Source organism: Lithobates pipiens, unplaced genomic scaffold (assembly GCF_037356315.1).
Source record: "Lithobates pipiens isolate NorthernLeopardFrog02 unplaced genomic scaffold, aLitPip1_a1.2 Scaffold_22, whole genome shotgun sequence".
Classification (NCBI taxonomy): Eukaryota; Metazoa; Chordata; class Amphibia; order Anura; family Ranidae; genus Lithobates; species Lithobates pipiens.
The window spans coordinates 258,848,887-258,875,993 of NW_027507784.1; the positions used below are offsets into that span (position 1 = coordinate 258,848,887).

A 27,107-nucleotide genomic window follows, 5' to 3' on the forward strand; every position below is an offset into this window, starting at 1 on the left:
ACCGTAACTTGCACGAGAACCGTAACTTGCATGAAAAACGTTAACTGCCTAAAAACTGTAACTTGCCTAAAAAAACGTAAATTGCGTAAGAAAACCCATAAATTGCATGAGAAAATGAAAAATTGCGTATGAAACCCTAAATTGCATGAGCGCATAAAATTGCATGAGCACGCAAAATAACCCTGAAAAACAGCCATAGAGGCAGCACCCACCCCAGAGACACACACCCTACCTTTGCCAGATACATAAGTGATATATGGAAGGGCAACCTGTGTTCACTGCACTAAAATGAAAAAAAAAAGGCTGGAAGCCGCTGTCAAATAGACGAGGCCGATGTGAGATGCACAGGAAATGAGGAGCACTGTGCAAATCATCTCATGGCATGATGGGACCTGACGGACTCATTCCCATGATGAACACTACAGGGGACCTACATGTCTATCACCGTGTAGAACAGCAGAAAGAGCCCCTTATGTGCATGAAACATCCAAAGTGTGCATTTAAAAAAATGGAACTTGTATGGTTATACCTTATCATTGGGCGCCCAAGCTCTACATCAGACACATTGGCCCCATAACACTGCACCAATGACGGCCAAAATGCCCCAACTGCAACATGCAGCCCGGAACAAATGTCACACCAACAAGAAGCCCTGCTGCACCATACATCCGAGGATCCAGACGTACCTCAATCTGGCAGATGGTGTGCCAAGGAAAGGCTCGCACAGCTCCCCCCACTGCCCTGAAACGAAAGGATGAACTTCCCCCTTCTCTCCCTTATGGAACGAAATAAGCCCAATACCCACTGTCCCCACCAGCGTTACTGTGCTGCAAAGATCCAACTGGAAGGCCTGAATCTCCTCCAGCCCCGTCCCACCCCCCCTGCAAAGCCATGCTGCCCTGCATACACAAAACTCAGCGTCCTCACCGGCACACACAGTTTATGCACCATTATCAACAGAAAACAGCCCAGAGCATGCACACCTGTATCCTCCCTTAAACAACCCCAGGATCCAAAACCACAAGAGCAGCACATGCCGTACTCGGGGGGAGTGATTGGAGATAGCAAAAAAAATGAAAATATCACCCAGGGCAGCCCCCCCCGAGCCACCATGCTCATGCTCCCTGCGATTAGGCTGCCCCCCCCCCCCCCCTGATCAGGCCAGTACCTGAGCGGGACGGGTGGAATCCGATGCGGGTCCTCCGTTGATGCCACCCGCCCACCTACCAGAACCATGACCACCGGGAGAGAGAACCGGCAAGCTCCATGCAGCCGACCATGCTGCTACTCTGTTAGCCAAAAACAGGAAGTGACGACGTGACCTGCCCTGACCCGGAAAAGATGCATCTGCTCACATGAGAGCCTACGACCACAAGGGAGGAGGCAAAGGAGGGCAGGCTTTATGCAGCCTAACTCCTCCTATAAATACAGGCTGACCTGAGGTCAGCCTTACACAAAACCTGCCGATAAAGAGGGTGGTATTGTGATCCAGAACAAAAAGGATTACCTTAGAGAAGCAGCTCGTCCCCTCTCAGACTATAACTATAACCATTACCTATGAGAGACTGAAAATGTATCCCCTACCCAAACTCACTGTAGAGTCCAACCAGATAGTGACTAACGCTCAGACAGAGGACATATTATCCAAAACAGAGGCAGCCTTTTTTCGTAAACCATTTTTCCAGGTTCCATATTTCTACCATTTACTGAAAATTCACAAAAGTACTGATAATCCACCTATAGTTGCCTCCATGGATAGTATAACCTCCAGTTACTCCCTATACATGGATAATTTTCTCCAACCACTGGCACAGGCCCTTCCCTCCTATATTAGAGATGGTACACATATAATAGAATTATTACATCCATATACTTGGGAGCCCTCCTACCAGTGGATCTCCTTGGACGTCTGCTCCTTGTAGACCTCTATACCCTATGCTAGAACATAGAAAAATGGAGAAACCCCCTAGAAGTGGGACTTTATAGGTACTACCATATTCACAGACGTAGGAAAATATATATAAAAAATGTTTTATTATACAAAAAAATACATAATTACAATATCACAGAAACATATAAATAATCAAGGATGCATAACAATACACAGCACAGCGGAGGGGCAGGACGCAGGGCCAACTCATGGGCGCGGCTCAAATAGCCATGAAAACCAGTGGGGCGAAAAAACACCAGATGTAAAAGGTGAAAGATCCTACCCTCACTATGTAACCCGAACGGGGACTGTCTCCCCGCGCCGGGCGCACATGAAAGGGACAGGAGAAAAGATATAACAAGATAAATGGCTGTAAATAAAGCTAGAGTTAAATCGAAGCAATATACATAGTCTATGGAGGACAGAATAAAGAGGAACCCCGCGTCAGCGTCTCCACCGCATTGTGCAAAGAAACGGCAAACCAAAAAGACAGTCCAAAATAGAATAAAATAAAGTAAAGGGAATAATTGCCCAGTAGTGTGGGTATGAAATAGGAGATCAGGATATATATGAAAGAAAATCCAATGAGCAAACGGTAAAGAATGTTCATGCTACACTGGATCAGATGGAAACAGACATATTCATACAGACAGACCCCAGTTATTTCTCCATTCCTCCCGAGTTGAACCCCTCCAAAAATGGTCTAAAGAAAACGGCCTCATTGAGGCCAGGGGGGCAAGTAGCCTTCAAGGTATGTATCCACCTCAGTGCGAGCTGGAGGAGACTCTTATTCCAGTCCCCTCCCCTCGGACTGGGGTGGATACGGTCCAGGATCAAAAATGTAACCCTAGGAAAAATGCCCTGATGGACTAAGGTGGTGTGTCTCCCCAAAGGCAGGTCAGTATTACAGACCTGTATACTACAAATGTGGCGATAGGCTCTCTTCCACAAGGGGAGCTTGGTTTTCCCAATATAAAAACAGTCACATTGAAGGACATACACCACCCCAAATGTCTGACAATTCTCAAAATGGTGAGCTTTAAACATTTTTGGATTGATTAGGATGTAAGTATATGCATTGTACTATCAAATGGCATTACAACAATCTTAGTTGTGATTTTTTTTTTTGGCTGATTTCCTTGTCTAAATCTTTTAGATATGGTGTTACCTGGAAAAAAAAAACCCTGATGAAGGAGAATACGACTCATCTCTGAAACGTCGTTTGGTTTGGGTTACTCCATTATACCTATCCATGATTTTTTGTGTATTGTTATGCATTCTTGATTATTTATATGTTTCTGTGATATTGTAATTATGTATTTTTTTTGTATATATTTTCCTACGTATGTGAATATGGTAGTACCTATAAAGTCCCACTTCTAGGGGGTTTCTCCATTTTTCTATCCTTCTGGGGATGTGGTACAACTTTTTATAGCAGATTTATTTCAGATAGCTCTGTTTCATTTATTCTAGAACATAGAACATCTAGAACATAACTATTTCTTGTTTGAGGGGGACTATTATCTTCAAAAACAAGGCACAGCTATGGGGGTCAATTTTGTTCCAGGCTACTCCAACTTGACCACGGGGTTGTGGGAGACCAGGTGTATCTGGGCTAATAACCCATTTGCTGCACACCTGGTCTTCTACGGTAGATATATTGATGATATCCTTATCTGGGATGGCCCCTTGAGTTCAGTCACAGAAATTAACAATTAACAGGTGGTTGAAATAAACTTACTGTAGGTGATTCACACTCAAAGTCCACTATCTGCAAACGCAGAAACTAAAGATCCAATTTAAAACACTAAAAAAAGTCCATTAATGTGCAGAAGTGACTGTGCCAAAGGGAAAACACATACAGACAGGGTTTAATATTGATTGCAGCGTGGAGCAAATTCCTTCACCACCCCTCCTGTGCAGACCCCTGCAGGTATTCCACTTACCAGACCCAACTGGTTTACGCACTTATCAAAAACACAGATGCACGGTCTCAATATACTGGGCGTCTTTTATCTGTATTAGGCTCATAATCAACTAAAAAAACAACATAGCGTAATCCAGTTCAACTCTATTTTATTAATTAAGATATATCTCAGGATAAAACACTCACAAACATATCGTCAAATAAAGACATGTAGGTATATCGTCTGTCGCGCAATCTTATCTAACCTTTCACCGCTCCTGTTGTGTTCCCGGGAAGGCAAGACAAGTCCATGTCCGACACAGGATGCTGCCTAGCAACGCACTGATGCGTTTCAGTCATCACTTTCGTCAGAGGGTGTGGCTACGCATTGCAGCTCTCCACATTAAATACACAACCGCATCTGAGAACCCCTCCTCCAGCGGTCACGTGCAGTGTGAGGGTGCTCACTGCTCGACGGCAATTGTCTGCAATGTGTGACTAACAATGTAATAATATATAAGACTGCTAAAATACCTAAGTAATTTCCTAGCATCCTATTAGCAAAAAACAAACTAGTATGCATTTCAAAATAAAAACATACCTTATACAAATGTACAAATCAAAATAAGCATAAATATAAAAATTCGACAAATCTGATCGGCGCTGATAAAATAGGCATACTCGGCCCGATTAAAATCGCACGATCAAGATCGGTCCATATATATCGCTCAATTAGCATCAGAAAAAATTACCTATAATAACCTATAATAATAGTGGGATATGCATCAATATTTTCATACATGAAAACGCATCAGGGCGTTGCTACGCAGCATCCTACTGTGCCGGATGTGGACTTGTCTTGCCTTCCCGGGAACACCGCGGGACAGACGATATACCTACATGCCTTTATTTGATGACATGTTTGTGAGTGTTTTATTCTTGGATATATTTTAATTGATAAAATAGAGTTGGACTGGATTACGCTATGTCGTTTTCTTTATCTGATTATAAGCCTAATATAGATAAAAGACGCCCAGTATATTGAGACCGTACATTTGTGTTTTTGATAAGTGTGCAAACCAGCTGGGTCTGGTAAGTGGAATACCTGCAGGGGTCTGCACAGGAGGGGTGTGAAGGAATTTGCTCCACGCTGGAATCACTATTAAACCCTGTCTGTATGTGTTTTCCCTTTGGCACAGTCACTTCTGCACATTAATGGACTTTTTGACTAAGAGTTTTAAATTGGATCTTTAGTTTCTGGGTTTGCAGATAGTGGACTTTGAGTGTGAATCACCTAAGTTTATTTCAACAACCTGTTAATTGTTAAATTGTTCTTTTAGAGTGCTACTAATGTTTTAGAAAATAATTCTTTTTTTTCTGTGACCTCATTTTGGACTGTTTATTCTTGTGATAGTAGCTGCTGTTTATATTTTTGTTTGCTATTTGCAAATAATTTTATCGTGGCTGCTGAGGGAGGGATATTCGGACATAGTTTGATTATTTCTAATTTCTTTATATCAGCCACAGAATTTGTTGCTTACTGTAAAGCCAATGATTTCGGTCTTACCTTCACCTCAGTAGTTGACCCCACATCCATATGTTTTTTTCTAGATTTAGAGCTCTTTCATACCAATCAGTTAATAACCATTAAAAATTACACTAAACCCACAGCTGGAAATTCATTTTTACATCATACTAGCTGCCATCGCCCCAGATGGGTTCAAAATGTTCAGAAGAGCCAATGCCACCATCTGAGACACAATTGCACTAGATTGGACGATTACAAAACACAGCGCCTTCTCTTCCTTGACAAAGGTTATCCCCCCCATCTTTTGGATTAAGCATGTTCTGCATATCACACAGAAACATGCCCATTTTGTAAAAAATACTTCTGAGTCTGTCACTAGATTCATTACACAATATCATGCTAACCATAAGAAAATGGAAAATGTTTTTAAAAAACATTGGTCCATTTTAACACAAGATCCCATTCTAACCACGTCACTCCCCACATTACCCAAGTTTGCATATCGCAAGGCCCCGAGAGTTAAAAGTAAAATTGCGCCCAGTGAAATGAAATCTCAAACCAAGACAACTATCCTGAAACAACTCGCACTAATCCCATTAATAGGTATGTTTCGTTGTAATAAGTGCATTTTGTGCCTTACTTGCTCATACATTTCTCATGGCAAAAAAAGTTTTGTTGCCAACGACAAAACGTTCACTCTTAACTCATTTTATCATTGCTCCATGACACGTGTACTGCCTGTCCTGTCCGTGTGGAATGCTATATGTTGGTAGAACCATTAGAGCCCTGCAGGCTAGGTTCGTGGAACACCATCGGGCAGTAAAGGAGAGAAGTCCACAATATAGTGTCACGTCATTTCAACACTCACCATCCACATGCCACCTCTGCTCTCCAAGTATGGATTATTGAATATATACCAGATAAATATACACCAGCTGAAAGATTCCAATGCCTGTGTAAACAAGAAACTTTCTGGATTTACACACTTAATACTTTAATGCCCCATGGCCTCAATGAAGAAATTGAGTGCCACCCTTTGGGCACCTTCTTCTAATGTTATGTTTGGTAAGCATTGATTACTAGCGTGCGTGTTTGTACTTTGGACTTTTGTGTGACGGACTTGTGTACAGACCATACGAAAATCTCAAAACAGACCATTTTCTGCTGAAAATTTGCTAGCCTGCCATCCAACATTTGTTGGTGGGAAGTTGGACAACAATTGTCTGAAGGAGCATACTAACGGTCGGATCTTAGGCAAACAGTCTGTCATCACACAATTCCCTGACGAAAATCTGATCGTGTCTATGAGACTTTACTCTCACTTCCTGATGGAGGATACACAGTAGTTTTATTTAAGTGAGAAGAGCAGTTTTTGTTTGTTCATTAGGTAGTTTCCCTCAATCCCTGCATAGTCACAGACATTAACTAAATGAGCACCACCAAAATTCTGACATATCCACTTTTCAACTGAAAATTTGTATAAGACATTGCAACGATCAATTATTATACGTAACATACAGCAATGACATTTCAGAATCTTGTATTTAGAACAGTGAAAAAATATTTCTGATTGTCTGTTATAGATTTGTACTTTTAAAATTGCATTTTAAATGTAATCTTGATGTGTTGAAAAGATTTTTGTTTTTTAAATATGTTAGCAGTTATGCTGTTGTCAGTGCTGTTCTTTTTGTGCTATCTCATTGTTTTTGTTATGTTTCTTAGGAATTGTTATAGCAGTGGGAGGAGTAACATTACTTTGTGTCCTGTGTGGACTCGTGATTCTGTCGTTTGGGGTATCAGGAGTGCTCAGCATCTCTTACTTTGCCATATCTAGCATTTTAAACTACATGCACAGAGCCAGGTAAGCCCTTTATATGCTATAAAACCAAATTGATTTTTTTAATAATTCATTTTAATTTGGTGTTTTTATGGTGTTTTCACTATTTTTTCTTCACATTTTGTAGTATTTAAAGCTGTAAGAATTTTAGTAAGCACAGTCTTACTTTAGGAAGCAATTCTTTCCCTTTGGGGCATTTCTAGAGTATTTGAGAGATAAGGAATGAGCTGATGCATGAACAGAATAAATTAACCTGCCATAAACAAACAAGACAAAACTATTCCCCATTTTCTATATAAAGGAAAAAAAGAAAACCACAGGATAGGGTATATGAATTTAGTATGCATCAGTAGACCCCAGAGATGTTCCATGGATTATGTTCCACCTTCTTTATGTTGTAGATAACTACACTCATGCTAATAAGGAATCGGATTAATTCCTTCAAATCTATTTCTCCTATGGATGAACTTGCAGAATGCATGAGAGGGCACACAGATTGTATAATTATAGTGTAGTAATTATACTGTCATTTGAATTTATAAACAGCCAGTTTTATCTGCATTGAGCCACTTGGATAAAACAACATGTTAGGGATACAGTATTTGACTTCACTTAGCAGAAGCATGTAAGTATGTGTTTTATTTTTTTATTTTTTTCTGTGCGTGGCTCACTTTACAGATAGTTTACTTCCATAAGTGTGCGCAAGGGTGTGCCAGGTGTGCCTGGCACAGCCTAATTCAGGGGCAGCTCCAGGAGGGGTGCTTGGTTTCACCCCCATCTCTGTGACCATCCTGTAACTGGGTCCGCAAGGTCTGCCTTTTGACTTTCTCCCCTGGCTGAAATGTTCCTGGCACACATGCTGAGGCTCGCAGCCGGAAGGGACTCTCAGCTGTGCAGTGTCTCCCTGGGCTAAGGAGGTCGTGGGTGTGTGACCGAGTTCCCCTCCCCACTCCCATGTGGCTGCTCTGGCTGATCGAACAGCTGAAACTTCGAAGGAAGCAAAGGTAAGATGGTAGTCTGGGAATCTTCTGCTTCCAGCCATGTGGTAAGTGGCTGATGGGGAGAGATTTATCCTTTTCCCTGCAGGAATTCCTTCCATACTCTACCTGTGCTGCTTCAACCCTTACACTGCACACAAAGAACTGGAGAACTGCTCCCAGCCCTCGCACTACATACTGATCACTGACTGGCTGTCCTCACTGCACACTGCTCACTTGACTGGCTGTCCTCACCACACCCTGCTCACTTGACTGGCTGTCCTCACCACACCCTGCTCACTTAACTGGCTGTTCTGACCGGACACTGCTCGCTGACTGGCTGTCCTCACCATACACTGCTCGCTGACTGGCTGTCCTCGCCGCACACTGCTTGCTGACTGGCTGTCCTCGCTGCACACAGCTTACTGACTGGCTGTCCTCGCCGCACACAGCTTACTGACTGGCTGTCCTCGCCGCACACAGCTTACTGACTGGCTGTCCTCGCCGCACACTGCTTACTGACTGGCTGTCCTCGCTGCACACTGCTTACTGACTGGCTGTCCTCGCCGCACACTGCTTACTGACTGGCTGTCATCGCCGCACACTGCTTACTGACTGGCTGTCCTCGCCGCACACTGCTTACTGACTGGCTGTCCTCGCCGCACACTGCTTACTGACTGGCTGTCCTCGCCGCACACTGCTTACTGACTGGCTGTCCTTGCCGCACACTGCTTACTGACTGGCTGTCCTCGCCGCACACTGCTTACTGACTGGCTGTCCTCGCCGCACACTGCTTACTGACTGGCTGTGCTCGCCGCACACTTCTTACTGACTGGCTGTCCTCGCCGCACACTGCTTACTGACTGGCTGTTCTCGCCGTCCACTCAGCTCACTGACTGGCTGTCCTCGCTGTCCACTCTACTGACTGGCTGTCCTCACCCACACTCTGCTCACTGACTGGCCTCACTGCATTTTTGATAAGTTACGTTTTTTTTGCATATGTTTGTGTGTGTGTGTTTGTATAGGTATGTGTGTGTATACATTTACACAGGGCATTTTTTCAGCGGGAGAGCAGGGGAATACAGGTCCAGCACTGAATGTATCTACAGTACTGGCATAAAGGGGTGTGCTTGGGGGTCTATTGAAAGTGGCTAATTGGGGATCCAGTGTTGCTGAGATCTATAGTTGGTGGCGGGGATCTATTGTTTCTGGTGGGGCCTGTTGTCGCCAGAGGAATCTATTGTTGCTGGTGGGGAATTGTGTTGCTGGGTGGGGGGAGGGATCAATTAGTGCTGGTAGGGATCCACTGTTGAGGCAAGGGTCTCCTAATGCTGGCTACTGGGAGATCTATTGTTGCTTGTGGGTCTTTTTTTCTGGGGGGTCTATTGTTGCTGGGGGTCTTATTGTTCCTAGCGGTAGGGGATCTATTGAGTGGGATGGGAGTGAGCAAAGGGAGTGCAACCCAAGGACCTAGCGAGAGACACTTTCCAGAACTGACATGTGCTGATTGCAAGAGTCAAGGAATTAGTCAGGGAGGCCTGGGACTTTGGAAACTACAACTCATAGTATTATTCAGAGTGATGTTGGTCAGTTCACAAAAGGGAAGTATGCAGGATCAGAGTCAGGAACCAGAATTAATAGAGGCAACTTGTATACTCTACACATTTGTAACATCTACTCAATTTCAAGAATAAAGCTTTACAGAATATAAAGACTGTCTGGTGTTTGTGAAGCTTGCATGGGAAGGAAGAACGGGGCCTGTTAACATAAAGGTAATGAACAACTTTGCTGCTCCCAAGGGAGTAGTGCGCTACATGGAGGTCCCACCGAGATTATCTTTACTGTTAACCCATTACCCATAGCAACAAAGAGAAAGATTTCAGCATTCAGTGACTGTAACGTGTAGTCAGACGTGACCATCACAAGCGGCACCGTGCCATTATTTTACAGAGGTGTCTGGTGTCGGGATAGAACTGACAACCGCCACTGTCTGCAAAAATTGTCCTGCTATCATAGTTGGAAATGTGGATAGGGCTTGTGGATGTCACTGTTGCCCTTGGAAACACGGACACGGGGCGGTGTGGCCAGGAACTACGGAGAAGTTGGTTCCTTACAGTTGGGACATCACAAGGGACTTTTTCACTGTGAAATAGTGACTGCTGCCTTAACCTGCAATTCTACAGTGCCTGCCACCAGGTGTCGCTGGGGTGCATCAAGAAACTGTAAAGTTACAGTTACTTGCACATTGGACCAACAAGTGAAGAGTTGGAGCCACGCCCAGGAGGAAAAGATCCCAGCGTCCAGCGTGCCACGCGCCACACACACGGAGGAGAAAGATGGCGAGGAGTGTTCAGAGTGCAGGACCAGTTCAGAGTGGACACCGGTATTCGCCTGGAACTCACCGGAGGGCTGGATCTAAGTGATCGGAGGTGTGGAGAGACTCTGTATGCTATGTCCCGGCTGTCAGAAACCCACCATGGGAGTCAACGCCTGGGCCCGGTGTAGGCATTGTGGGACGCAACTGACATGCCTGGGACATGTACAGCAGGACATCCAGTATTACTTTGCCAGCTTTACTATCGGACTCTGGTTTCCTCAAGCCCAGATGACTCGGAGGGCCGGAGAGGGTCATGTGTCACCTGCGTCTGTGGCAGAGGAGCTCCCGACTGATTCAAGGGAATCGGAGAAACCGGAGGTTCAGGTAGGACCTGTTGGGGAAGGCTGTGGCCTGGCCTGAGACCTGGAGCCGGCAGGCTCCGACAGTCAACCCTGAAGAACCGGCTCAAAGTAAGCCCCTTGCTGAGCCCATCCAGAAGGAGCCACGGTTGATAGAAGGGGATCCCTTGGGTGAGTCAGACAGGGTAGGCAAGGGCCGGGCTATAGACTGGGGGTCACCAGAGGGGCTGGACAGATACAGGTCCATGGAGCATCTATTTGTATGGTCATCTCCAGAAGAAGGTGATTCCAGTGGGGAGGATGAATGGTTTCTGGAAAGCTCCACCTCTGCAGGAGCTTCCACCGTAGCTCCGGAGAGCATGTCCACCTTCCCAAAACCCCCAGTACCCACCATCCGACTCTCAACAGATGTTCCTCATAACCGAGCATCCACCTATCAACAATGGGCTATCAGAGCCCCGGACTCATGTGTTCTGCCTGGGCGGGGAAAGCCTAAGGAGTTGCCACGACTGTCCAGATTCCAGAGGGATGTTCAGAGGAGAGTCGCACAGGAGTGGGGTTTTGATTACCCGTATGTTCCAGCTCAGGTCATGGAAACAGTTGAGGCCTCCTGGGAACAGTAGGAGAGTGATCTGGTCTGGGACTACTTACATGTCCCTAAGCCCCAAAGGACACCTGACAGTGAAGTGTGGGTCAGGTTTCAAGACATTTACAGGGAGTGGAAGCTTGGGAGGGCAATCTACAAGGACAGAGTCTTGGTCTTTAAAGTGGGACAGCATACCCAGAGCTACTCCATCTCGGTAAGAGGGGAAGGAGACATTAGTAAAAGACTGCTGGTCCCCCGGTATTATCTGTAAACGGGACTGCAGGAGAGGTAGCCACAGATATACTGGAAGATACTCATAGACTGCAAGTAAGCAGCTGGGTTAGGGTGGGTTATCCCATTGACTGCCTATACAGGGCTACAGCTTCAAGTGCCTAGCAAGGGATTGTTATGGATACTACAGTGGGCTGACCCTGTCATTTTCCCCTTTATTTTGTTTGAAAAAAAATAGGACTTTTGTTTAGAAGCCAAACCAAAACTAGTTTGGCCTATGGATATATGTATATCCTTATGGCCTGTCTGCTCAGGTTGCATCCTGCAGGAGTCCTCTAGACTTCTTTTGAGGGGATGACAGTCCTGACAGAAGTACCCATGCCAACTTGATTCTATGATCAGTCCGTCAGCCGATTTTAAGGATTATAAACTCCCCCTTCTTAGGTTGAAGTGTCACTTTGTTAGTTAGCTTGTAGAATAGGATGTATATAATTTCTTTGTTTCTTTTAGGAACATTCGGATGGGGCGGCTGTCTATCCTGTTCGAAGAAAACAGATGAAGAACTGCGGCAACCAGAGTATTCCTCTTTCGGGAGCAGTGCTCTGGTTTCGCTTGTATGGACTGTTAACTATAGGGACCTATAGTTAGGTACTGTTGAATGTGATGTACAGATCTGATGTTGTATTGCTTGTATATATTTTGCTCATGTAACTCCTATGCTATACACATTTACACCAAAGGAGAATGAGATGCCTCGTTATGTTCTTTCAAAGGGAAAGAAGGAATAGGATAGTTCTCAGGTTTGTAGATTCTTTCTTCCACAACTGAGGACAGTTGTGATTTCAGAGGGGGGTGAATGTAGTGCCCACCCTGTTTAGGTGGGTGCTCAATAGGGTTTTTGTGAATAGTGATAGGTAAAGTTGGCCAGGGCCTTGAGCTTTTCTAGGCCTGGTTGTTTATTTGGGAGAGGGGAGTGCTAAAATAGAGGGGGTGTGGCCACCTACTCTGGCTCAAGGAAGTCCCCTCAGCCTTTCAGTGGAAATTTTCTGGAAGGGAGACAGGATTTGGGACTGGAGTGGCAGGCAGCTTATGTGGAGAGCTCTGGACCAAGCATTAAATTGTATTGGCAGGGGCAGGACTCGTATATAAGCTGGGGGTCACATGCTTCCGGGAGGAGGAGAGAACCCAAGATGTAGAGAGTGCAGCATGGAGTAGGCTTGAAGGCCTGGGGGTTCAGTGACTCCAGCACTGGATAGCAGGAACAGGCTTGAAGCTTGGGGGTTCAGAGACCCCAGCGTCAGATAGCCTAAACAGACGTCTCTATGTATTCCAGAGGAGAAACCGGGTGTCCCAGCCGGGAATGCACCGGACCATGCAGAGGAAGAAGTAGGAGTAAAGCAGACAGAGGAAACTGGGAATCGACCTTCTGTGGGAAGCATGGACTGTCGATGGGAGTGATCAAAGGGAGTGCAACCCAAGGACGTAATGAGAGACACTTTCCAGAACTGACATGGGCTGATTGCAAGAGTCAAGGAATTAGGCGGTGAGGCCTGGGACTTTGGAATCTACAACTCACAGTATTATTCAGCGTGATGCTGGTCAGTTCACAAAAGGGAAGTACGCAGGATCAGAGACAGGAACCAGGATTAATAGAGGCAACTTGTATCCTCTACACTATTGTAACATCTGCACAAGTTCAAGAATAAAGCTTTACAGAATATAAAGACTGTCTGGTGTTTGTGAAGCTTGCATGGGAAGGAAGAACGGGCCTGTTAATATAAAGGTAATGAACAACTTTGCAGATCCCAATGGAGTAGTGCGCTACAAATACTTGGTTCTGTAGTCTCTAAAAATGGTGGGACTGGGAGATGGACAGGGGATGGAACCAAGAGACAGTACTCTGAGGTGGGTAGGGGATGGAGGCAAGGGGTTACTCAGAATAGGGAGTATCTGCACCTATTCTCTGAGGGGGAAAAAAATCCCTATGTATATGTGTGTATATGTGTATGCGTGTATGTGTGCATATATATATATATATATATATATATATATATATATATATATATATATATATATATATATATATACAGTTGTGCTCAAAGGTTTACATACCCTGGCAGAATTTATGATTTCTTGGGCATTTTTCAGAGACTATGAATGATAACACAAGGATGTTTCTTTCACTCATGATTAGTGTTCGGCTGAAACCATTTATTATCAATCAACTGAGTTTACTCTTTTAAAATCATAATGGCAACAGAAACTACCCAAATGACCCCTGATCAAAAGTATACATACCCTAGTTCTTAATACTGTGTATTGCACCCTTTAACATCAATGAAAGCTTTTGTGGTATTTGTGGATGAGGCTCTTTATCTTCACAGATGGTAAAGCTGCCCATTCCTCTTGGCAAAAAGCTTCCAATTCCTGTAAATTCTTGGGCTGTCTTGCATGAACTGCGCATTTGAGATCTCCCCAGAGTGGCTCAATGATATTGAGATTAGGAAACTAAGATGGCCACTCCACAACCATCACTTTATTCTGCTGTAGCAAATGACCGGTCGACTTGGCCTTGTGTTTTTAGATCATTGTCATGTTGGAATGTTCAAATACGTCCCACGCGCAGCTTCCTGGCTGATGAAAATGTTTCACCGGTATTTTTTGATAACATACTGCATTCATCTTGCCAACAATTTTGACCAAATTTGCCTTTTGTAGCTCACACATCTCCAAACATCAGCGATCCCCCTCAGTACCTTTCGTCATAGGCCTTGTTGACTCCTCTCCAAATGTAGGGTTTATGGTTGTGGCCAAAAAGTAAAATTTTGGTCTCATCATTTCAAACGACTTTGTACCATAAGGTTTGAGGCTTGTCTCTGTGCTGTTTAGCGTATTGTAAGCAAGTATTGTATTGTAGCTCTGAGGGGGTGGCGTGAGCGCTCGCATTCGGAACATGCATGCTCCTTCATCATGCTCTGAATGCGAGCAATCCAAGTCATGTCCCCTGTTCTCAAGAGCCAGATGTGGCAGCTGAGGTGCCCTGCTGACTTGGCTGCTTTGATCTCCTCCAGCCTCAGACCTACGGACGCCACCAGAGTGGCCGGGGACTGATCCATCACTGCTGCCCAGCTGGAACCGGGGGAACACCCAGGACAGCTAACAGAACCATACAACCCATGCCTGTATACCACTGCTCAAATGTGAGTTTAAAGCAAATTAAAGCCTTTTAAATGAAAAGCACAGAGACAGACCAGCAGTGGTCTGCCTATGTAAACAAGGCAGATTGCCGTTCTGTCATTAAGGAAGGCATGGATCCTGTGTTCCCGCAAAGTAAAAGCACCTCCCACAGTACACTGAAACACTGGTCAGGTTCACAGTTAACCCTTTGATTGCCCCTGATGTTTAACCCTTCCCCAGCCAGTATCATTAGTACTGTGACAGTGCATATTTTTAGCACTGATCACTGTATTGGCGTCACTGGTCCCCAAAAAGTCCTTTATCGCCGCCATTACTAGTAAAATAAATAAATAAAAATATCCCAGTTTGTAGACATTATAACTTTTGTGCAAACCAATCTATATATGCTTATTGGGAATTTTTTTACTAAAAATATGTAGCAGAATACATATTGGCCTAAATTAATTAAGAAATTTCATTTTTAAAATTTCTTTATTGGATGTGTTTTATAGCAGAAAGTAAAAAATTTTTTTTTTTAAATTGCCGGTCTTGTTTTGTTTATAGCGCAAAAAATAAAAACCGAAGTGGGGATCATATACTTCCAAAAGAAAGCTCTATTTGTGGGGGGAAAAAAACATACATTTTATTTGGGTGCAGTGTCGCACGACCACACTATTGTCAGTTAAATTAATACAGTGCTGTATCGCAAAAAAATGGCTTGGTCATGAAGGGGGGTAAATCTTTTCACAATGGTACGAACTAGTATTCCTACATTTCTCTTCTCTCTGTTTCTTTCCATCATGCAGATAATTTGACCCCAATACTGATGCAACGGGGTGTGGGGGTGGGGGGAAGAAGAGGACATTGTGCAGGTGCTCCTTAACGAATGATGTCATCAGTTGTTAGGACAAAGACACCTGCTTTGCATGTTGCTCAAGGTTGTAATGCTGAAAAATAAAAACTTGTGGCTTTGTGTATCAAAAAAAGATTCACCTGCCTGCTTGTTACCAATTTTTGTGGAATTTTGCCACAGCACCCTCGTAGAACCCAGACGGCACGCCAGTGTGCCATGGCACTCTGGTTAAAAACTAAATCTAGGTAAGAACATATACAGTACCAGGTTTTTATTGCTGTTGGTGTACCTATTATTATTAAAGATTCCCTTAGGCTTCTGCCAAGATTACCAAACAGTACAGTACTTCAGTGCTGCTGATGACCCAACAGTACAGCACTTCCTGTCACACTCACCAAATAGGAAGTGAAAAATGTCCAAAAGGAACAAGATAGAAGTTATGGTTCTTCCCCACTCTATTTAAAATTAAAGGGGTTGTAAAGGCAGAAGTTTTTTTTTATCTTAATACAATTTATGCATTTAAGATTAACCACTTGCCGGCCACCAATAGGCAAATGACATCTGCAAAGTGGTTTCAAAATCCTGACCAGACGTCATAGGACGTCCTCAGGATTTTGAGCCGATGCGCGCCGCGGCGATCGTTGTTGCGGTGTATCAGTCTGACACCCTGCAACTATGATTTCGGTAAAGAGTCTCCGACGGAGACTCTTTACCATGTGATCAGCTCTGTCCAATCACAGCTGATCACAGTGTAAATAGGAAGAGCCGGTGATCGGCTTTTCCTCACTCGCGTCTGTCAGACGCGAGTAGAGGAGAGCCGATTGGCTGCTCCTCTGACAGGGGGGTCTGTGCTGATCGATTATCAGCACAGCCCCACTGACGATGCCCACACTGGACCACCAGGGATGCCACCAGACCACCAGGGATGCCACCAGACCACCAGGGATGCCACCCTAGACCACCAGGGATGCCAGTCAGTGCCCACAATGGATGCCAATCAGTGCCCACAATGGATGCCAATCAGTGCCCACAATGGGCATCACTGATTGGCATGCATTATTGTTTGGCACTGGCATCCATCAGTACAAAACAATGCAATATAATGTCGCTTATCAGTGCCCATCCGTGCCACCTAGCAGTGCCCATCCATGCCCATCTGTGCCACCTATCCATGCCCATCTGTGCTGCCTATCAATGCCCATTCATCCTGCCTATCCATGCCAATCCGTGCCAGCTATCAGTGCCAATTTGTGCCACCTATCAGTGTCCATCCGTGTCGCCCATCAGTGCCACCTATCTGTGCCCAACAGTGCCACATATCAGTGCCACATACCAGTGCCCATCAATGCACCTCATCAGTGCCACTTCATTGGTGCCAGCTCATCAGTGCCCATCAGTGAAGGAGAAAACGTACTTATTTACAAAGTTTTGAAACTGAAACAAAAAAAAACATATATTTTTTTTCAAAATTTTCGGTCTTTTTTTATTTATCAAAAAATAAAAAACGTAAAGGTGATCAAATACCACCAAAAGAAAGCTCTATTTGTGAGAAAAAAATGATAAAAATTTAATTTGGGTACAGTGTTGCATGACCGCGCAAGTGTCATTCAAATTGCGACAGCGCTGAAAGCTCAAAATTGGTCTGGGCAGGAAGGTGTTTAAGTGCCCAGTATTGAAGTGGTTAAAAACCTTCTGTGTGTAGCAGCCCCCTTCAGCCCCCCTAATTACTTACCTGAGCCCGTCTTTATCCAGCAATGTTGCAGGAGTGTCTAAGCTGCCTGGGACTCCCCCCTCACTGGCTGAGACAGCAGCGTGGCACCATTGGCTCCTGCTGCTGTCAATCAAAATCTTTCAGCCAATCAGGAGAGATATGGAGCAGGGCTGAGTCACGGCTCCGTGTCTGAATGGACACAGGGAGCTATGACTCAGCTCGGGTGCCCCCATAGAAAGCTGTTTGCTGTGGGGGCACTCAACAGGAGGGAGGGACCAGGAGCGCGGAAGAGGGACCCAAGAAGAGGAGGATCCTGGCTACTCTGTGAAAAACCAAGTGCACAGAGTAGGTAAGTATAACATGTTTTTTGTTTTAAAAAAAAAAGCAACTATTGCTAACCTGAATATGTAAAATGATGTACCTGTAAAGAAGAATGTAAATGCTTATCTCTCCTGCTCCTCTGATCAAGGAGTCACCAGCTAAATTCAGTGCAGAAACCAACTTGCAGGAGTGTCGATCTCTTGTGTCCTCTACCGCTGCATTACATTGGTGTCAGAAATCCCTCTTTTCTATTTGTAGGTGGCGTAAAATCCCCTGTTACATGGTGGTCAGTGCAAATTCCCCTTCATATTGATGGTCAGTGGAATCCCCCCTCACATTGGTGGTCATTGTAAATTCCCCATTACATTGGCAGAATCCCCCACTATATACTTGCCAAAGATTTACAGCTTTGCTCTACATGGTGATCAGAATTTGTCAGTGTACTGCCTCCTAACTAATCCCATCCCCCCACCACTGCCACTGATCCCATCAAACCCCCAGCATTGCCACTAATCACCCCCCTCTCCTCCCCCAGCATTGCCACTGATCCCAGGAGTCCTAGGATTCCTAGGAGTTAGGAGTCTATTGATGGGTCCCCTCATCTCCCCAGTCCATGATGTGTAGGCAGTGAGGAGATGTGCTGTAACCTTTAGGAACCAATCAGTGAGCAGTAATGCTGTGCACTAACCTATTTCAACCAATCATTGAGAGGTAAGGATATGCATTAAGAGGGGGCCCATGAAAATGTTTGCCCAAGGCTCAGTCAATATTAAAGACGGCCCTGGTGTACATTCAAAGTTCATGTCATAAAACCTCACTCTGAACTGAAGTGAACGCTTCCAAAATATACTGAGAACGTAATGACTAATGCAATGACTCAATATATTGTAAAAACAAATATATATATTTTCTTTTCCAAAAAGATGATGCAGGTTGACACAGGAATCTAAAATGTGTGCGGAGGTAATACATCACAAACAATGAAAAGCTGTCCCGGTGGTGAAGGGTGACATTTTTTAGAATTGAATCAGTTGTGTTGTCCGCTAACGTTTTTACCTCCTTTCTTTGTTACCCAGAAGATAAAAATTCCTGCTGTGCAATACAACCAACACTATTAATAACATACTGATCTCTAAAAGGAAATAGAAGTGAAGGCAGGAATGCATTTACCATGTAATACATGCTCTTGTCATCGTTTGTGTGAGATCATTTATCTAAGATTGAGCTACATAGAAAAAAATTGTAACATCATAAAACTAAATTCTATGTTACTCCAAAGTGATTGTCACAACAATGAGACAGTCATCCTTTAAGATTTGCTTTTCTACAAAATACCTAATGAGGATAAGTTAAAAATGTGTAGCATTAGTTTTTCATAGGATTTTATATAGTATTAGCTTTTGATAAAATAAATACACAATTGCTCAATACTTCAAGGTTTATTGTCAAACATAAATATGGAAAATATAGTAGCAAAGATTGGAGTAGAAAAATGATTTTGCTGATATGCAGTGTGATGTAAGCAGACACAGAATGTAAATTGCCCCATTGGGGAGATTGCAAGGATCAGAACTTCCCTTACTCTATCCAAAAACAAAGTCTTTTGTTTCAGGTATATGTATTTACTTTTATCAAAATATGCAAAATAACTGTAGCGCTGGCTCCTGACATGCATACGCTATATGTTGTGGAAAATTAATATTCCTAAAATCACAGTTGGGTTTTGGGGCTTCAGTACCAGTCTAGCTGGATTGCACTGAGCTCTCCTTGGCTGCGGGTGTCGCTGTCACTGCCGGCAAGTATGAGAAGCAGTTTGGCTGGACGTGTTGAGTGCCATTCTTTTCTTGAAACCAGCCCAGGGGGAGTGCTTCATGCTGGGAATTCTGGGAGGTGGTATTTAAAGTACTGCAATCACATGTTTCGCGGGTTCCAGTCCAGAAGATATTTTCTGTCTGTTTGGTCCTGGTTCTCCTGACCAGCCCTCATGGCCCTCCTGGCATGGTGTGCGGATCCATGCAATTCCAAGCCTTGGGGCTGGATAGCCCGAGGGGAAGCAACTGCAGGGACAGGCCTGAATGGATATGAGGCTCTAATGATCCAAGGGTGGTCCGGTGCTGTCTCATCTAAGGAGAGGCCCAGCAACTGGAAAAGCATCCAGGGGAGGACTCTTCGGGGAAGGCCATGCGTAAGGCTGGTTTCTCCGAAGGAGCCTGGAGGCTCAGTTGAAGGACACTTTATGGATCCACAGATACTGGTAGAGATACTGGTCCCGTATGATAGTTCTCAAAATTTTTGTCTACGTCCCTCAGTTATATCCAAGTCTGTGGCAGAGACTTTGCTTATAGAAGACTTTGCATTGGCTGCTGCATTTTTTCCTTCTTTCAGGTGTGCTGGGGGCCCTCAAGGTGGGAGTCAATCACAGAAAAAAAAAATTTTTCTTGCAGAGTGCTTTAGCGAACACTGGGCAGCTACTGAGACCTTGACCTTCTATAGGGCCTTCATTTGACTAGGGGGGACAGATGGTCCACAGCTGAATAACATTCCTAATCCTGTCTGATGTGCAAAAAATAGACGCAAACCTCTAAAACTGGTTTAAATCTGACTGGTGTTTGTGAAAAATTACTTAGTTCTGCCTCTTTGATACATTAGGCTTCCTTTATGTGGGAAGAAACCCCTGGCAAACTGCTAAATGCACAATTAATGGATGCATACATATGAACTGTTTTAACTGTCAAAGGATTTATTCTGTTCTGCCAGTCTTGTAATTCAGGCATTCCTGCCATACAAAATTTGTGCAGATAAACAGCGCTTATGCTTTTGTGCAAACTTCAATAATGTGCAGAGCAGCAACCCAACCTTGAGATACTTACCACAGTGCAATAAATCATACATTTCAGAGCTGAGCTATCAATAAATTGATTAAATAAATGAAACCTCAATATCTGGTTATCAATGAAAATACATGCAAATGAACAGAAGATTCTTCATAGAATTTAACTTCTAAAAAAAAGTCCATCACTGATCCTTGTGCACAACCGCCACTTCAAGTAGTAAAAGTGCACACTTACCACTGTAAAAATGACCTTCTATGTCTAGAAATCCTAATCCTCCAAGCATAAATTGTTAGGAGTGGCTCCAAAAAGGGGCAAGGAAATAAGGTAATCCTCCGCAAGATATGCCTGTGGCACCTGCCAGTGCACAACAGTGCCTTCTACCAGTGCCCACCAGCACCGCCTATCAGTGCCCACAGTGCCGCCTATCAGTGCCCACATTGCCACCTAGTATTGTCACCAATCAGTGCCTCATCAACAGTGCTGCTCATCAGTGTCACCTACCACTGCCACCCATCAGTGCCATCTATCAGTGGTACCTATCAATAACACCTATCAGTGCCATCAGTATAACAAACAATGAAACATTATTCTCTTTTTGTTTAGCAAAAAAAAAAAAAAAAACAGTGGTGATTAAATACCACCAAAAGAAAGCTCTATTTGTGTGAAAAAATTTTAAAAACTTAATTTGGGTATAGTGTTGCATGACTGTACAATTGTCATTCAAAGAGTGACAGCGCTGAAAGCTGAAAATTAGTCTGGGCAGAAGGGGGGTTTAAGTGCCAAGTAAGCAAGTGGTTAATATCCATATCAGACCTGAAGGGCCTGGTATGGATTTTGTGGGTGACATCCACTTCATTTTTTCTTTGGTATTTTTATCTATATTGCCGGGATCTGACAATACATTACAGCCGCAAACAGTTTTGAATTAAATTTTTTTCCTTTAGAAATGTACTTTTGCTGTGGCACTGTTATAAACATAGATGCCCTACTTTACAGGCATACTAAGGACACTCCCCAGGCACGATATAAGGGGTTGTGAACCCTTGTGGTTTTTCATCTTTAATGCATCCTATGCATTAAGGTGAAAAAAACTTCTGTCACTGACCAGCCCCACCCCCGTTTTACTCACCTGAGCCCCGTAATTCCCCCGCCGGAGATGTGCTCTTCCCCTCTGCCCATTGTCTCAGCTCTTAATTGGATAGATTGATAGCAGCACAGCCATTGGCTCCTGTTTCTGTCAATCAAATCCAATGATGCAGGTGTTGGGGGTGGGGTCGAGTGCGGCATTCTACGCCTATGGCCGCAAATGCCTGACTCGGGAATGCACCCGCAAGGTAACCCTTTGGGAGACCATTTCTCCTAGGGGGTTATACGAAGCGGGAGGAGGTACCAGCGCCACCAGGGGACCCCAGAAGTCGAAGATCGGGGCCACTCTGTGCAAAACGAACTGCCCACTGGAGGTAAGTATGACATGTTTGTTATTTAAGACAAAAACAAAGCTTTACAATCACTTTAAAGGAATATTTCTGCCAGAAACCATGAATCAGACCAAGACAAAAGTACAATTAAATCACACTTGTTTATTAAATAAAAATAAAAAGGTAAATAGAAAAAGCGTAGTCAAAGCATAGCCAGAGTCCAGTAACCAGATCGAGTAGTCAGCCAGGCCAGAGTTCAATAACCGGATCGGGTAATCAGCCAGGCCAGAAGTCAGGGGTCCAAGTAGAGCAACAGCAAGCAGGATAAGGAGCAAGAAGGGATGTCAGCAAGCCAGTCTTTAAACAGAACCGCAGGAGATGGTTTCTTGTGATGTGACCAAGGAGAAGGCCTTGGGATGGACAGCTTTAAGTAGGCAGGTCAGACGAGCATGATCAGGAACAGGTGGTAACTGTGGAGAGAGATGAGAGCTGGCAATTAGCCGACAGCTGAGCAGCCAGCCCAGAGAAGGAAGGGCTAAGCCAGCCCTGACAATTTCATTTATATTGTTTCACTTTAAGCATTATTAAAATCACTGCTCCTGAAAAAACGTTAGTTTTTAAAACTTTTTTTGGAGGATACATGTACCCTGGGGCAGGACCAGGGTCCCCAAACACTTTTTATGGCAATAACTTTCATATAAGCCTTTAAAATTAGCACTTTTGATTTTTCACATTCGTATCCCATAGACTTTAATGGTGTTTGCGTGTTTGAACAATTTTTTTGCCTGTTTCCCATTTTCTGCTGCAAACGAGGGCGGCTCATCAACTAGTAGCAACTGGGAGAAATCCTTTGTTCATTTACATACACTTTAGTACATGCAGCCTGGTTCAGATCTTGCCCATCCTGTGTTTGGACAATGAAGCATTGCACTTAACTCTGAGCCCAGTCACTCCAATGTAAAAATGCCACATCCACGAATGCCCACTGAAGTTCTGGTATTTAACAATGGAATGACAGAGAGTGGGGCTTGGTGCCAGAAGGAGTTATTCTCGACTAGGACAGAGGTCATGCTCCCAATATACATCTAGGATCCACAGAGCTCCAGAGGAACATGGTTCGGTTTGAGGAGTAACTCAAGTAATTCCAGTACCTCCTTTAGATTTAACAAATTGTAATGTGAGGGTCTACCTAAAGATAACTGGCCAAATCAGGTTCACTTCAAAGTTATTGTAAAGCTTTCGTTTTTTCTTTTAATTGAAACTAATAAACATGTCCTACTTACCTATTCTTTGCAATGGTTTTGCACAGAGGAGCCTTAAACCTTCTCTTCTGGGGTCCCCTGCCGACACTCCTGGCTCCTCCCGCTGAGTGCTCTCATAGGAAACAACTTTCAATAAGGTGAACTTGAGCATCTATTCAGACTGTTAGCTTGATCTCTGCTCACAGCTTTTGACTGGCACCACAGGAACCAATGGCTCCCACTGCTTGCAGCCAAATCTGTGCGATAGAGCAGAGGGGAGAAGAGCTGCTGCAGATGTACACAGCGCTGGATCGAGATCAGGGTTTAGATAAGTATGGAGGGGCTGCATGGGAGTTTATATTAAAGCAGAGCTAAACCCTCCTATCATTTTCAGCCAAAGAGGCTGCCATCTTGGCCTCTGTTTAATGGACACACAAGATCAACTATGACACCAGCAAACTGATGGTTTGACAGTTTGGTCATAGTTACATTCCCAGAACATGACTCATTTTCAGCAGAGAGTAGGCTGAAGTCCACTCTCTGCTGTCGTCACGGATGTCAGTCCAGGCACTGCATGGAGGCACAGGGTCTGGATCCGCCAGGTGCCTGGACTGATACCTAGCTCACCCTCTTAACAAGCCGCTGAGAGACTATGCTGGTCGCCCCCGCCCCCGCTCCCTCCACAGCCCAGCGATCCAATGAGCAAGGAGGGAGCAGAGCAGAGAGCTGGTACTGACAGTCAGCAGCTCTCTGCTCACGGAGCTCTGAAAACCAAATGATCGCGGGTGTTTGATCACTCTGTTCCCAGTGCAGAGATGTCTGGGGATCGATTCTGCATCCAGCTAGGTAAATATTCATCTGCAAAAAAAAAAAAAAAATTCCATTACTTCTCTTAAGGTTAAAAACCTTTACAACCACTTTAATTGCTATTCGTACTACATGTTTATAACTGAATGCAAGATTACCTTATTGTAATAACCAACACTTTGAGTTGCCACCAACTTCTTCGCTTTATTCTCTTGTAATGCAGTGTGGCACATTTTATTTACATTTTTCTTTGAATAATATGCTTACAATTTATCTGAGAAAAAGACTAATATACAAATCAATGTGTTAAGCAAAGAGTGCAGCGGGCCACATGCAAGCTGGTGAATTAGTAATTTGTTGTTAAAATCATCTTAATATTTGTTTTTCATGTAAGAAAACCAGATAAGTCCAAAATAGCTTACAGTTGGAGTAATAAATATACTCATTATACAAAGACACGTGTGAGAGTGAAGTGGACAATAGGAGGTATTTCCTTGTTCGTTTTACATTATCTCCCCTGCTGTTCAACTGTAATCTCAGAAATGTACCTTTAATCCCTCTGTTGTTTACATGAGCAATTTTACCAGTTCGGACACCCACAGCATTCTGTATCCAAGAACGAGGCATATACTTGTGGTTTTATTCTGTATACCAAAGGTTGTTTGACATTTAATGTGATATTAGCCTGCAGAGGTAAGCACAGTGTGACACTTTATAAATCTCGAGAGATTGTCAACCTCTGTTTAGTTGCGTGGCATTCTTTTTGGCAGACCCGTATCTCAAGGGTAAAAAAAGGGCTTGCATATAATAAATCCTCTCAGTTCTATAAGTTTCACTTGGCAGGTAATCTTTTCCACATATCATATGGCCCATGAGATTTTACACTTTTAGCACAGATGTAATAGTGCTAGTAGCTGGCTCGATGATTTTACTTGCAGCCTGAATTTGTATGTTTTGTTTTTTTGTTTTTTTAATCCTTTAATTTAAATATTGTGCATATTGATACAATACAATCCTGCATTTTATAATCTTCAAAATAAAGTCAGTATGGTTATTATAGATTAAAAAAAAGTTGGCATAAGGCAGATATAGCAGGGTGTTGCATATAAACAGTGAATGCATTAACGTCTTCTTGACAGCACAGTAAGAATCCTACGCATCCATACCATGCCCAACACAATTTTTGCACTGTGTCCCATGACTTTTGTGGCCTAGATTAGTAAAAAAGGGTTTTAAATGTAATGTACAGTTTAATCATATAAATCATTTGTGTCTGTTTTCATCTATTAATCCTGCACATGCGTTTGGTTAAAGCATTGTATCTATCAGCTAAATTCTTAAAATCTGCATTGATCGCAATCCGCTCCCATGATGCATTTTGTTAGGTTTACAAATGTCAGCACCCCAGTTATATAGGTTGTGCAGTCAAAGAAAAAATATAGGCTATATCCTCAAAGTAAAATGGCTAACCCCGACCGGAGTTTTGCTGAAACTGTCTTGCATACACACGATCACACCAAAGTCCGATCGTCAAGAACGCGGTGATGTACAGCACGTACGACTGGACTAGAAAAAGGAAGTGCAGTAGCCAGTAACCAATAACCTCAGTCTCGTACTTCAGAGCATGCATCGTCGTTGGTCCGTTGGAACAGCATACAGATGAGTGGTTTTCCCGATAGGAATTGGTTCCGTCGGAAATATTTAAAACATGTTCTATTTCTAGGTTCGTCAGAATTTTTGGAAAAAAAAATGTCTGAGGCATACACACGATCGGTATATACGATAAAGATTCCGTCTGACTTTTTCTGTCGGACATTCCGCTCGTGTGTACACGGCATTACAGTTTCCATGTCCAAAGGGAAAACTAGTGCGCTCCACCTAATATGTCATAGGAAAATACAAAATTGATGTACATAGGAAGCAGCCAGCATAAAAACAGTGATCTCTGCACTAAAAAATGAGTATATAAATTAATAAGAATGCGGCGCTACCTAAAAGTGCTAAAACATATAAATGAATAATAATCCCAAAATAAATGTAAATCAAATAATATCCACTAAATGTAACATGGATATAATAAGAAATAAATCAATATAAATAATCCAAATTAAAATACGCGTGCAAGCAATAAATGTGCAACAATTAGTGAATGAGAGTCCGTGAAAAAATCAATCAAATGATTAAATAGAAATAATCTGCATAGATAATCCAAATGTAAACAGGCATATAAAAAATGTATGTATAAAAATATATAAAAATGTATAAGGTGAAAATTCGTGAAAAAAATCAAATATAGTGATTATTTAAACAATCAATAAACACACGTGATTGTCCATAAATAAAGTGCGCTGATGACTGATAAAATTGCAAAAAATATATAAATAAAGTTCATGCAAAAAAAATGTGAAGAATCAATTCCCAAGAGTGGCAAATCACTGCAAACTTCAGTGCTTAATGGGTGCACCAACTATTTCCCCCAGCCTCTCACCTCCAATAGCTGGTAAATAGGCACTGTGTAAAAGGATAACTGCTGGCTTCTTGTTTATTCAGTCACACTGCTCCACCGCTGTTTGTATTTCACTGTAAGGCTATGTATTATATGCCCTCCCAATAGCTCCAGGATATCCAAGCCATATAGAATGGAAAAACACAGAGGGCTTTCATGTGCAGTATCTTCGCTATTTTATTGTAATAAAAGGTAAAATCCACACTTACATTAACAAATACAGCAGAGTGTGCAGCAAACGCGGACTTCCGGTTTCGGCCGTAAACCGGAAGTGATAGGTCCGACACCAAATTCCTTCCCTGACGCGTTGCGTTACAGAACGTAACTTTTTCAAAGGGTGATAGGAAGTAGGTGTCATAGGTATTTATATGCAATGAGCGCCGTCGCCATATTAACTCAGGGCGGCAGCGCTATTGCGGACTCAAAGTAAAGTGGCTATAGCATCAGTATTCTATATATTCCAAAGATATTTATAGTGAAACTACTAAAACTAAAACCATATAAGTAGATCACTATTTAGGAGGAATATATAATTTAAAATAAATTAAATTTAAAAATAGACCGTAAT

At 43.3% G+C, this 27,107-nt stretch overlaps 1 protein-coding gene across 1 annotated transcript in view; it reads left to right on the top strand.

Annotated features, from left to right (window-relative positions):
* Positions 1-27,107, top strand: part of LDAF1 (lipid droplet assembly factor 1) — a 222,249-nt gene that overhangs the window by 185,080 nt on the left and 10,062 nt on the right. The window contains exon 4 of the mRNA XM_077448991.1: positions 7,087-7,225. Coding sequence (XP_077305117.1) covers positions 7,087-7,225 — 139 coding nt within the window. The remainder of the gene's footprint in view (positions 1-7,086; positions 7,226-27,107) is intronic.